General features: G+C 34.8%; 2 protein-coding genes across 6 annotated transcripts in view; both read right to left on the reverse strand.

The window, feature by feature from the left end:
• Positions 1–7,164: 7,164 nt before the first annotated feature.
• On the reverse strand, positions 7,165–12,153 carry LOC124449821. The gene is made up of 6 exons (XM_047000734.1): positions 11,775–12,153; positions 11,250–11,291; positions 10,738–11,021; positions 9,681–9,738; positions 8,558–8,835; positions 7,165–7,971 (listed from the first exon to the last, which is right to left on the reverse strand). The coding sequence occupies exons 1-6, from the start codon at positions 12,151–12,153 to the stop codon at positions 7,675–7,677; spliced, it is 1,338 nt and encodes a 445-aa protein (XP_046856690.1). The 3' UTR covers positions 7,165–7,674.
• Positions 12,017–13,989, reverse strand: part of LOC124449820 — a 67,316-nt gene continuing 65,343 nt past the window's right edge. For all 5 annotated transcript variants that reach the window (XM_047000729.1, XM_047000730.1, XM_047000731.1 and 2 more), the window contains 2 exons: positions 12,461–13,179; positions 12,017–12,362 (listed from right to left, as the gene is read on the reverse strand). In XM_047000729.1, the coding sequence (XP_046856685.1) occupies positions 12,168–12,362; positions 12,461–13,179 (914 nt within the window). In that variant the 3' untranslated portion in view covers positions 12,017–12,167. The remainder of the gene's footprint in view (positions 12,363–12,460; positions 13,180–13,989) is intronic.

Raw genomic sequence — 13,989 nt, forward strand, 5'->3', positions numbered from 1 at the left:
TTATCTGTGACATATGAAAAACGTGACCAGGTTTAAAGAGATCTCTTTATCTGTGACGTATAAAGAGCCTGTGCAGGTTCAAATAGATCTTTTTCAAATCGTGGCCAGAGATTTGCCAGGCGGAAAGCGAATTTTCAATATGAACATAATAGCCCGACATAAGACTTTTAAAAAAGCCATCACAATAATAAAATAGAGAAGGATTTATTAATAACGTTTCGTCTTTAACTTAAGACATCTTCAGATTATTTGAGTTAATTTATAAACACGAGGTTTTAAATTCAAGCATGTATTACGGGGTGTTAAATTACATGTGAGGGGAGTAGGAAGTTTAGATGACGGAATTAAGTGAGAATGGCGGTATATTAAAGAAGGTGAAGGGGGATTGAGTTGCCTTGGGTGTTAAGAGCGGGTTTAAGTTTAGATATAAGAAGGCTTTCATGAATCACAAGGTCATAATTGTCGGAGGAGGAAGACAGAATTAAGAAATCATTAAAATCGGCAGAGTGAGATGTATTTCTTATATGAGAAAGAACTGCAGATGGTAGTGGACATAAGGAAGGCTTCCCTGTTAAGGGAGAGATTCCCAAGTGTTCTGATATTCTGGTGTGTAAGTGACGTGTGGTTTGGCCCACATACGATGCAGAGCAGCATCGACACTTAAATGAGTATACAACACCAGATCTCAGGAGCTTGGGAACCCTATCTTTAAAAGGAAAGAAAGAGGAGAGACGCCTGAAAGAACGAAAAACAAAGCGAACGTTGATATGAGGAAAGGCAGCATTGCAGAGTCGAGTGATTTGAGTGCGAATCTGAAGACAGTGTAGGCCAGTAAAAGGGAGACAGAAGTACATGATTTTCTTAATAGCAGTGTGAATAAGATCTTTGGGTTCAAATGTAATGTTGAGGAAGCGGTGAACATGATTGTCAAATATGTATGAAGGGAAGTTGTTTAAGGTGAACAATTTTCTAAAAACTTCTAGTTCGGTATGAAAGTGTTCATAGCTGGACAGAGGTTGAAAATTGTGAAGAGTAAGTAAAGAGGAGATCAAGGAGCGTTTGTATTGAATGGGAATGAAACTATGGAAATTGGTGAAGAGACCAGTGAAAGTGGGTTTACGATACACGGAGGTGGAAAACTTGCCGTTTGAGCGAGTTATTTTACGTCAAGAAAGGGAGCGTGTTGTCTTTTCCAGTTCAGATGTAAAGGAGATGTTAGGATGTTGGTGGTTGAGATAGGTAAGGAAAAGAGGTATGTGATCCAATGATCGGAAGAGTAGAAAGCAATCATCAACGTAACGTTGGTAAAGAAGGTGTTTAAGGTGGAGGACAGTTGTGAAGCCATGAATTCTCATTGAAGGCCATAAATATGTTCGCAAATACTGGGCCTAGGGGGCTGCCCATAGCCACACCATCAATCTGTTGATAAACTTGGCCGTTAAAGAAGAAATGACAGTTTTTGACGGAGAGGGAGAGAAGTTGAGTGAATTGTGAACGGTCAAGGTCTTGAAAGTACGTGTTATTGGAGAAGATGTGATTAGTTATTATGGCGATTGTTTCATCAACTGGGATGTTGGTGAACAATGATTTAACATCAAAGCTCGCCATCACAACGTTATTGGCGTTAATGTCCCTTTGTAAAAGATCTTGGACAAAAGAGAAAGAGTCCTTGATAACATGGGAGCTTGCGGAGATTGGTGTAAGGAAAGGAATAAAGAATTTGGCTAGCTTGTAGGAGTAGTGGTCAATACTAGATAAGATTGGTCTTAGAGGGATGGAGTATTTATGAATTTTAGGGAGTCCATATAGTATGCCGATATGTGTACCAGTGGGATAAAGTTCGTTGTATGTTTTTTCATTTATGCATTTTTCTGCCTTTAGTTTTCTCAGCAACGTCATTATTTGATTCTCGCGTTTCAGTGTAATTTTGATGGCATCATCATTTAGAAGTTCGAATTTCGATGTGTCCGCTAGAATTTCCATCATCTTATTGGGGTAGTCGTTTTATTCAGAATAACAACCTTTGCCTTTATCCGGTTTCAGGATGACTATGTTGTTGTCATTTCTCAGATCATTTAACGCGTTTAGTTCATTCTCCGTGTATAAGGCATTCGGTCGGCTGTAACTGCGAAAACCGAGTAAGCTATGTCCTTTAGTTTAGCTTTAATTGAGTCAGGAAAAAAGCCAGAGGGTGTGTGGACGGGTTCTTGTTGAAGGCGATTGTAAAACTTCTCAAATGGTGTGAGGGAAGTGCACGAGTTTAGTTTGGCAGGTGGAACAGCAAAGTTGAGGCCCTTCGAAAGGATTTCTTTTTCTTTTTGGGTGATGAAACGATTTGAGAAATTGAAAACCACGTCGTCAGGGTTGATTGGGTTTGTGTTAATCTGTCCAGTGCTAAGGCGAAATATATTGCGGTCTTGGGTGCGTTGTTGATGGCTTAGTTTTTTTGAGTTCTCACGATCAGAAACATGTTTTAGGTGAATGAAGTCAAGGTTTGAAACCAAAGATGCCAGTCTTGAATGTGCGGACAGTAGCTTGTGATGACAGTACTCGTATCTGAGCTTGCTTTGTGTTTATTTCTTCTTGTAACAATTTGTGTTGACATTGTCGTTAGGCGCTAGAGGATCGCAATCTGCGACTAGCAACCTTAAACCATAGGAATCTTGGTATTATCGAGCGCTTCTTACACGTAATAAAGAACTCTAGGTCGAGTTTGGCTTTTCCAAGCTTGAGTTCAAGACGCTGGAATTTCCTGAACGCTTCGAGTGCTCCGTTTTTGTAGCGTTTATTTAAAATCGTGTTCAGAGATTTGCCAGGCGGAAAGCGAATTTTCAATATGAACATAATAGCCCAACATAAGACTTTTAAAAAAAGCCTTATAAAGGTAAAGGAGTTGTTATTCTGAATAAAAGAGGATGGAAATTCTAGCGGACACATCGAAATTCGAACTTCTAAATGATGATGCCATCAAAATTACACTGAAACGCGAGAATCAAGTAAAGACTTCGCTGAGAAAACTAAAGGCAGAAAAATGCATAAATGAAAAAACATACAACGAACTTCATCCCACTGGTACACGTATCGGCATACTATATGGACTCCCTAAAATTCATAAATCCTCCATCCCTCTAAGACCAATCTTATCTAGTATTGACCACTACTTCTACAAGCTAGCCAAATTCTTTATTCCTTTCCTTACACCAATCTCCGCCAGCTCCCATGTTATCAAGGACTCTTTCTCTTTTGTCCAAGATCTTTTACAAAGTGACATTAACGCCAATAACGTTGTGATGGCGAGCTTTGATGTTAAATCATTGTTCACCAACATCCCAGTTGATGAAACAATCGCCATAATAACTAATCACATCTTCTCCAATAACACGTCCTTTCAAGGCCTTGACCGTTCATAATTCACTCAACTTCTCTCCCTCTCGTCAATAACTGTCATTTCTTCTTTAACGGCCAAGTTTATCAACAGAATGATGGTGTGGCTATGGGCAGCCCCCTAGGCCCAGTATTTGCGAACATATTTATGGCCTTCAATGAGAATTCATAGCTTCACCATTGTCCCTCCACCTTTAAACACCTTCTTTACCAACGTTACGTTGACGATTGCTTTCTACTCTTCCGATCATTGGATCACATACCTCTTTTCCTTACCTATCTCAACCACCAACATCCTAACATCTCCTTTACATCTGAACTGGAAAAAGACAACACGCTCCCCTTTATTGACGTAAAAAATAACTCGCTCAAACGGCAAGTTTTCCACCTCCGTGTATCGTAAACCCACTTTCACTGGTCTCTTCACCAATTTCCATAGTTTCATTCCCATTCAATACAAACGCTCCTTGATCTCCTCTTTACTTCACACAATTTCAACCTCTGTTCCAGCTATGAACACTTTCATACCGAACTAGAAGTTGTTAGAAAATTGTTCACCTTAAACAACTTCCTTCATACATATTTAACAATCATGTTCACCGCTTCCTCAACAATACATTTGAACCCAAAGATCTTATTCACACTGCTATTAAGAAAATCATGTACTTCTGTCTCCCTTTTACTGGCCTACACTGTCTTCAGATTCGCACTCAAATCACTCGACTCTGCAATGCTGCCTTTCCTCATATCAACGTTCGCTTTGTTTTTCGTTCTTTCAGGCGTCTCTCCTCTTTCTTTCCTTTTAAAGATAGGGTTCCCAAGCTCCTGAGATCTGGTGTTGTATACTCATTTAAGTGTCGATGCTGCTCTGCATCGTATGTGGGCCAAACCACGCGTCACTTACACACCAGAATATCAGAACACTTGGGAATCTCTCCCTTAACAGGGAAGCCTTCCTTATGTCCACCACCTTCTACAGTTCTTTCTCATATAAGAAATACATCTCACTCTGCCGATTTTAATGATTTCTCAATTCTCTCTTCCTCTTCCGATAATTACGACCTTATGATTCATGAAAGCCTTCTTATATCCAAACTTAAACCCTCTCTTAACACCCAAGGCAACTCGATCCCCCTTCACCTTCTTTAATACACCGCCATTCTCACTTAATTCCGTCATCTAAACTTCCTACTCCCCTCACATGTAATTTAACACCCTGTAATATATGCTTGTATTTAAAACCTCGTGTATATAAATTAACTCAAATAATCTGAAGATGTCTTATTTAAGTTAAAGACGAAACGTTATTAATAAATCCTTCTCTATTTTATTGTGATGGCTTTTTAAAAGTCTTATGTTGGGCTATTATGTTCATATTGAAAATTATCTAAAATCTACGGAATATTGAAAGTTATCTTTATCTACTAGACTCACGTTCTAAAAGTCTTATAATGAAGCATTCCTTTGAACTAATATTAGAGAGCAAATCCTTTTCTTCCTTTAAAAGCAAAAATTGCAGCTCAAAATGATTGATAAAGAAAATTAAACATTAGTAAAGGAATATTACATTTCTGTTAATGAATTAAACTTATATACACTATGTCTAGTCATAAAAGAGTATCTTTCATTTGTATTTTAGTCCTTTTGTTTATATAAATATTTAATTTTTAATATATAAATATTTGTCGCTTCATGGCAAGCGTGACTTCCGGCTAAATGGTACGATTTGATAAGCTTAGAAACATTTTTGGAGATTCATTATATTCCTGTAATAGACCACGGTCCAAAACGCAGAATTTTACACTCAAATGTGAACAAACTTTGTAATGAAAACAGCAAAACGCAAACCAAACGCAAATAAAAAGCTATTTACGAATGTGACTCGAAGAAAAAACACTTAAAAAACTGTTTAACTAAATATCCAGACGATACAATTTGAAACGATTTATTTTTTATGGACAAAAACATGAAAATTGAAAGCCAACCGGTAAAAATACAGCAAAGACGAGAAAAAATGCAGCTTCGTTTCAAGTTAAATAATGCCATATAATAAAGCTTTTAACAACCTCACTTTCTCGGACTTTACTGAGAAATATCAGACCTGATACAAAAGACCTCGCATTCGGATATTAAGCGCTTAATAATTTAGTTATTAAGTGTTTACGTATTTAAGTGTTTTATAAATTACTTTTGTGTACTTTATCATTTTGAAAATTTCTACTTCATATGCCCTTGGTGGAAATTAACTTAATTTGATGAGGTAGCTAAACGTCTTTGAATAAATATTTCATTTATCTATCAAAATTTGCATAATTTTAACAAAAGAAGTCCAGTTTTCGAATACACTCACGTGTTATGAATTAGCCAACATAGATTCAAATGCACATGTTTACAAGTTATAACCAATAGAAGTCCAGGTTTTAAGCATCATTGTTGTGATAGAACGCCCAACGGGCGATAGTTATTAAATGACATTCTCAAGTACAGTAAGAATAAATATACTTCAACTCTTTTTTTAAACAAAAAGGTATGTTGAGTTTTTCAACATTATTATAAGAGATAAGTGCTTTGATTGTGAGTAAACACAATGTCTGTAAATCGTAGACAACAGGTAACTTCCAGAAAAAAACGCGAGGATGAATACTTGTAACTGAAGCAACTTGACACAAATTACCAAAGAACGAGGTCAGACACTCAGATTTCGGACATTGTCGATCAGGATCATCAACGCAATCCAACGTATAAAAAATTTCACCAGAACGCGAGCCAATAATAAACGTCTTAACAATGTAATCAAACGGACAAGCTGTGGTTACAGCAATAAGTTTTCCGTCAGGAGAATAACTGATATCACTAAGAATATGACGTCACATATGGCATATATTCATCTTTTTTAAAAAACATATATTCATCTTTTTTAAAAACTAGTAACGTGTAAAGTTGCAAGATTTAAAGAACTTATATTTAGAGATCAAAATGAAAACTTTTTAACGGAAAACAATACATTAATCAGTACCATACTCACATAATGAAGCCTGTTGCGAGATTACACAGAATATGATACCAACATGAAACCTTTACAAAATAGGTTATTTGTGAGGCTGAACATGGTAGGATATGGAAAGAAGCTGGAAACACCTCCCTTTTAGCAATTTTATGGCTGGTTGCCAGAACTCAGCCTTCTATGACCGATCTTGCTGGAAAATGATTGCAAATTGTAAATGGCACAATCTACATGCGATTAGCTACTATAAAAGGCAGGAAGTTAACTCCATTGTCAGTATTAGATTTACACTCTTCGAGATTACTCTAAGACAACTTCATCCTAATTTTTGATTGAACCTTCCAACTTCACATTCAAAAAATTTTTTGGCTGGCTGAAAAATATAATTGTAGTTAAAAGAAGTTGTTAAATTACGGATTTTAGCAGTAGTACTTTCTTGAACTGCACCATGTCAGTGTGAAAAGTCCATTTATTAATTTGAAAATTTGGTTAAACCTGTAAAAACCTGGACTTCATAACATAAGCGTTCAAGCAAGTACGTGCACATTCTGTGGGTGTCTGCAGACCCAAACGCTCATGTTCCCCTAAGCCCTTGATTGACATGTTCTTGTTAAAATCCGTTAAAACAATATATTTGAGAGGAACTTTATCCTTTGAAGCCAGCACTTTTCAGATTGACTCTTACTTGGCTTCGTGATTGTGCCTTATTTGTGGCCATGGACAATGGCAAATCATGCTTATAAGAATATTCCCTCATCCCAAAAAACATGATAAAATTTTCATATTGTGGAAGCGACATTGACCGTTATGATTTATTTAGCAAAGTACTAGTTCAATACTCAGAAATATATATAAAGTATAGCTAGTAGCAAACCTAGCCCAATATTTTACTCCTACAATGCAAACTTTCACTAAAATTAGAATAACAGTATATGAAGTTGATAGATTTAGTCTATTTGATTGTATTTCTGACGTTGGACAATTTCACTGCCTTCTGCCTTTTAATACAAAGATAATCTAACCTGCTACGATAGTAATCTGATATAGTGTAAACGTGGCCTGAGTACAGCACAGACATGACCTGAAGAAATTTAGCGACAAATCTTAAAACTAATCAATATGTTGATACTATAACTAAAATGTTTTAATTTTGTAGATATGATTATATAGAAATGTCCATACATACACATTGCCCAATACACGTTGGTAATTTGATATGAACTTAGTCTCACAATGTTCTCAGTGAAACAATTGAATTTGTACACTTAAAAGAAAAATCTTCACCCTCATGGCAGCTGTTTCCACTCGTAATTCAAAATCGAATCAGCCAAATAAAATTTGTTCATGCTTTCTAAGGTCTCCACTAGTTTGCTCCGAAATTGAGTTTTCCACTTTTTGGACAAGATTGACAAAATCTTCTCTGCCTTTATTTGTTGATTTTCATAATTCGTATCTGTTTGCACATTATCAATTTCGTAACTTTCCATATTCATCATGGCAGCCATTTCATCCCAGAAACTTGCTATATGACAACTCAGTTGACATATTTCACGAGTAGTTAAAACATCTTCATTGCTGCTTGTCTATGAAAAGTTTAAATGAAAAGGATTGCAAATTTGTCACTGAAGATAAATTTCGTTCATCTAGCGCGGCTCAACACGAAAAATAATAAATCGTTGGTGTGCAAGTTACGTCATAGCTGTTGTGTTAGATGATTTTAACAAAGGTTTTCCCTTATTTAGAATGTTAATGTCATGCACCATGGTGAACATTCCATTGTTCTCTCAATCCCAGGGAAATGGTTGCACACCACCTATATTGCTCTGACTTAGTTCATATAAACTAAGTCTGCAAGAGGTCGAACTGACGAACAATACGAATCAACTGTTAGAAGTACGTAAACTATAAAACTACAGTGAAGGCAGAAGGACCGCGTCATTTCCCGCAATTTCAATTTTACCTTATGTAACTGCTTCCAACGTTCAAATTTTGCATATATTTTGATTATAAAAAGCAAAAATGCACCCATAACATTCAAAAACTGTCCATTCCTAGCTGTAAAGGCTAAGTCAATCGTTTTGTGCATTAAAGGTTTTTTCACAACAAATGCCACAGTGGTGAACTGCTCTGCAAAAAAATGGTGACAACGTGTGCCAAAATGTTGAATACCTCTTTTGTTGGAGCCAAAATTTCATCCAAATCAAGGTATATTTCTCCAAGGTATTTCTTCAATAAATGTCGATCGAAATCTGTTCGTTCATTAAAGATCTCCAAAATCTTTTTAGCCTTTGCGGAGGGATTTGGAAAACATTTGTGGTTAACAAAAATTTCATCACGTCGTTCAATAGGTATTTCAAGAAGACCACCCAGTTTATTCCAATCAGTTGCAGCTTTCTGACTAATTTTTTCCATTTCCTCTGTTGTTAGTTTAGTGAAACGAAGATCAACTGAAACGGATCAACAAATAACATAGATATATGAAACTCTTATAAAACTTCGCAGAAAATAAAATTCCTAAAGTAATGCCCAAAAATCTGAGAAGCATTGTTTATGACGAACTCAAAAAACTAAAAACTAAACACACTATTATAAAAACTAATAACAAGGCTATGATCTTAAACACACTTTAGGCAAAACCATGGTCATCTGAAATGCAATCAGCTAGGCTTAGTTCTGAAACATATAGATTAAAAGTGACTTTTTGATCTGTCATCACATGTTCAGCGCAAGATGACAAAGCTTGCAAAAAATGCCCAATGACTATGGGAAGAACTACGAAACTATTTAGAGGATGAATTATCAGATATTCATTTCTGTTCGACTGGTTTATTTTGAAAGCGATTGTATAAATTTTATAGAAATCAGTCGGGCAGAGCTGAAAATATTAATCTTCACATTCGCAGTCAGAAAAAAACGCGATCGTGTCGAGTTACAACTCGTTGTAAAATAAGCACATTTCAAAAGACATATTTAAGGAGATGCACTAGAATCAGGAATGCATTACCAAACTACTTAAGAGACAACAATATGAGCCTTAGTCAGTTCAAGGAAACTCTTATGTACCTCTACTGTTTCTAGATTTTGAAAATTTTCTTAAACCCGCATGATTTTTTACCACTATAGAATTGAGAACCACATTTTAAATTATCAGTAATTTCGCTTTTTTAATGAATAAAACAGTGTGCTCTCTATCATGTTTTATGCATGTCAAGCATCATCATTCGACTTTTACGATACGTGAGGTTAAGAAAGGACATAACGTTATAAGCAATAATATTTGTTAATTTCATACCTTTATTCAAAGATGAAAATGACTCTATTCCTTGAAAAGCTTGACTTTCACCATCAAACTAAAACATCGATCATTGAAATGTAGCTGCATTCACAATTCACCAGATAAATGAAATAAATTTACAAACTAATAATAACTTTATTAATATCTAAATATTACTAAATAAATTAATTACTATTATACTAACACGTCCTGAACTTCCAGTGATGTGTCGACATTTTTAATGTCACGCCGTTTAAATTGCCTTAAAATAAAAAAACTACGTTTTCTGTGCATACAGTATCTGGGTATTTTCCAATCATGCTTATAAGTATTTATCAAGTTTGTACGTGTCTTAATCGGATTTGAGGAGCGTATTTTTTAACTGTTTGAAGAACGTTGATTGCTTTGACTGCTGCGTAGGAGCTTTATCCTTTTTTTGGTGTCCTTTCTTATCAAGATTGAGCTTATTTCTATTTTCTCGATGTAATATAAGTTGTTAGCAGTATATGGTCCTCGCTACTCAACACATTTCATCCAGTTGCTTTCCGTTACGTTGACGGAAAATTTCAATGAAATTAACAATCAAACTCAAAAGCATTGTACAAGTATGTATAGAGATTGTCATATCTGCTTCAAATGAAAGTCATATGATCATAATGCAACCAATAAGAGAGTACAAACGATGATAGCCACATAATAGATATCATAATAGATATTTAAGAATGCAGACTACTCAACTTTTAACTTATATTATATTACCACATCTGAATTTGCATGTAACTTTCAAAATTGCGAATTTGGTAACATTTTTGGTTTAAGTAGTCTATTGTTTTATAGTTGACCAACCCAAATTAATTAAAATTTAATAAAAGTTTTAGAAATTCGTTTACCATATAGTCATGCAGGTTTCACCGTTCTCGAGTTCATACTCACTAAACTACCGTCGTTTTCTAGAAAATTTTTCTAAATGTCTACTGTTAGAAGTAAAGAAGACTTAAGACAGATTTTCCAGAAAATAACGGTAACTGGTCTAAAAACTAGAAGCAAGTAAATAAATATTTTTAATTAAATGTACCTGATTGTTGGGAGACAAAATTTCATCCAAATCAAGGTTTATTTCTTCGAGGCATTTCTTCAATACATATCGATCAAATTTCTTTCCTTCATTAAAAATGACTAAAATCGCTTTAGCTTTTGCGGAGGGATTTGGATAAATTGTGTCGTAAACAGTAATATCAGCACGTATGTCAAAAGGTATTTCTAGAAAACCACCCAGTATATTCCAATCAGTTCCAACAGTCTGACCAATTTTCTCGATTTCTTCTGTTGTTAGTTTAGTGTATCTAAGATCAGCTAAATCTAGTAAAAAAAAACCATTTAAAGAAACACCTATTTATTACACATCATTAAAGAAAAACGTGAACGTAAAGTCAATACACATGACACCGTATGAGGATGCAGAGAGTGATTTAGCTACTGGGAAGCTCTTACACTATATAAATAATTTACGATAACACAGACCGTATAACGTATATCATGCATAAAATGTGACCCTTAAATCAAAATTTTGTTTTACCATATACTTACCTTGAAAACATCGTTTCTTCTTCTCTTCTCTAGGAAAAATAGCTATGGAAAAAGCACAAAGTTCGTGTTTGCATGACAAGTCGACTCAAATAACAATATTGGTAACAAATTTCATAATGTGAATATTATACGTACGTTTATGTCAACGTTTTATAATGTTACTAACATCTTAAACACACGTTCAAAATTAATTTGAAATAAAAAAATTTTTATTGAGAGAAATAAAATATTCCGTTTAAAATTTATAATTAAATCTCGACACTCATTCTTTCTAGAGAGAATGATTACGCTTTAGACATTTTACTCTCACTTTTGATTCAAAATTTTTACAATATATATTTATGGTAGTAATGGATATTTGTTCTCATAATAATTTTTCTCTTCGAATTCAAGTAAATAAAGACTGATGAGCGAAGAAATCATGTCAATACCACGTAAAAATATTATGTAATCAATTGCTATCGTTTAACGACCACTTAATTTAAGTGTAAAAAAAAATGAGAAAATTCAAGCTAGTATGCTTACCTTTAAGTTCTGGATTGTTTTTCAATTCTTTATTTGACCTGACAGCAGCATGTACCCGAACTGGGAGACTGGGGAACGTTTTAAGAAAATACGCATTGTAATCGCCAATCTTATAATATGGTTCTGGTTGTGGTAGAGGTCGTGGTCGATCGTTCCAATGTTGGCCAATATTTCGAATGAGCCTTAAGCATTCTGTCCATGAAGATTTATACTTTCTTCCATTTACCAAATATTTATAAACATCGCTATCCATTTGACTTTTCCAATATGAAGATTCAATATTCAATTGTTGGAAAATACTAGATTGAGGATCATTGGTTTTAACCTGCTGAAGATTTCCAACTTTACATAGTAAGTCAAATTTCTCGTCATCCGACATAAGAAATGGGTGTTTTAACGCCTCCTAGCCGATGGTCTGTCTTCAGGTTTTAGATTTAACATCCACGACAGAAGGTCCTTTAGTGTTTCATCCATGATTTCTTTCAAGCCAACAGGGTTTCCATTTATCATGTTGATCTGTCTATATAGTTTAGTTCCAAAAGGATGATTCCTTTTTGTTGAAATATAATATGCCACAATTCCTGCATTCTAAGATAATAAAAAATGTAACGGTAACAGCAAAATTAAAATATCACAAAATAAAATTTCGCTGTGAGTTTTCTAAATGTTAACATTCTTGCACTTACATATACATCAGACTCTTTTTTGTAACGTGCTTCATTTGAATCTTCATTACGTGCTTCATTTGAATCTTCGGCTTCACAATATGCTTCAGGAGGAATCCAATATTCAGCTCCCCGGTTACAAATGCTTTTGTGTGTTTCAGATCCATTCTTCAATATTCGGCTAATGCCAAAGTCAGCAATAAGAAATTTGCCGTCTACGCCACGGAGAACATTGGAAGGCTTCAAATCCCGATGAAGAATAGGATCTGGGCCACTATGAAGATCAGCTAATCCATTTAAAATTTGTCTAAGAATATCGGGAAGAGCTGTTTGAAGATCATGTACAGTAGAATTTTTCACAAACTTCTCCAGTGATTCCTCACATAAGTCTAAGATCAAATAAACATATTCTGATCCAGTATCTTCCTCAAAGAAGTAATAATTCACAACATATTTTGAATTTTTTGCATTGAATTCATTTAAAATTTTCCTTTCATGATGTGCAGGCTGGTGGTAGTTATCTCTACGTATTCGTTTCACTGCTTTACCGTAACCATCCTTTGTCAGTCCAAGATAAACACGGGTTTCATTACTTCCTTCGCCGAGGCGAAACTTATCCGAGAAACTTACACGTACATTGCCAACATGTTTAATGTCTCGTCCGGGATAACACAATTCTGACAGTAGACTTCTATGCTGAACTGAATGACCAAGATATTCCCACCTTTCTAACTGACAATCTTTAAATGACAAAAAAGTATCACATTCAGAGGTGAGTGCAACAAAACTAATCAAATTCATAAGAATAGGTACCTCAAATTTACTCAAATACGACTAAAATTTGGATAACGACTTTAAATTTTTCTAAAATCTTAGCACCAATCATTAAAGTTGTCAAAAATTAATCAATCATGCAAACATATATGTGTTAAGATTAAAGGCAAGCGATACAGAAAAATGTTGTTTTTAATTTAATATAGCACTTTCGTTTAAACAACGCAATGCTTACAAAGTTATTTTTAGTGTAGAAAAATTAAAGTTTTTAAAGCATGTAGCTATTTCTTATGCTTAAGTATATATTTATAGTGGAAGATATAACAAAACGGCATTGTTTCAACAAAAGATTTTTCACACTTTTGCCTTTTAGATAAAGTCCCTAATCTTTGTTACTAAACTTTTAATGAAATGACAGAAAAAAGAGTCTTTACTTGTCCAACCTCCATGCTCCACCATCTGTCTTATTCCCACTGCCACTATCTCAAAAACATACAAGAGGGTTGGATTTGTACTGTTTTTTAAGCCTTTCTTTTCATTTAGTTGAAATTATTTTGGCATTTAACACAAAGGACTTTTTCTCCAACCCATCCACATACACTCTACATCAATCTGAACTTCTACTTCGTGTAACCTCATTACTCTTTCCTCTACATTCTAGAGCATGATCCCTCTTCTCCGTTGCATGAAAACGTTTGGCCTATGGTTAATTTACACGAACCCAAACCGTATAAATAGATAGTGTTTGAAAAGAAAATTGCTAAAAATGAGCACTT

This window comes from Xenia sp. Carnegie-2017, unplaced genomic scaffold, assembly GCF_021976095.1.
Source record: "Xenia sp. Carnegie-2017 unplaced genomic scaffold, XeniaSp_v1 HiC_scaffold_23, whole genome shotgun sequence".
Lineage (NCBI taxonomy): Eukaryota > Metazoa > Cnidaria > Anthozoa > Malacalcyonacea > Xeniidae > Xenia > Xenia sp. Carnegie-2017.

Excerpts from the sequence above, each read along its gene's own strand:
- LOC124449821 (XM_047000734.1), bottom strand. The coding sequence starts at position 12,153 with ATGTCGGATGACGAGAAATTTGACTTACTATGTAAAGTTGGAAATCTT. Across the intron at positions 11,292-11,774 it reads AAACAATCCAGAACTTAAAG|CTATTTTTCCTAGAGAAGAG; the intron begins GTAAGCATACTA and ends CTTTTTCCATAG. Across the intron at positions 11,022-11,249 it reads GAAGAAACGATGTTTTCAAG|ATTTAGCTGATCTTAGATAC; the intron begins GTAAGTATATGG and ends TTTTTTTACTAG.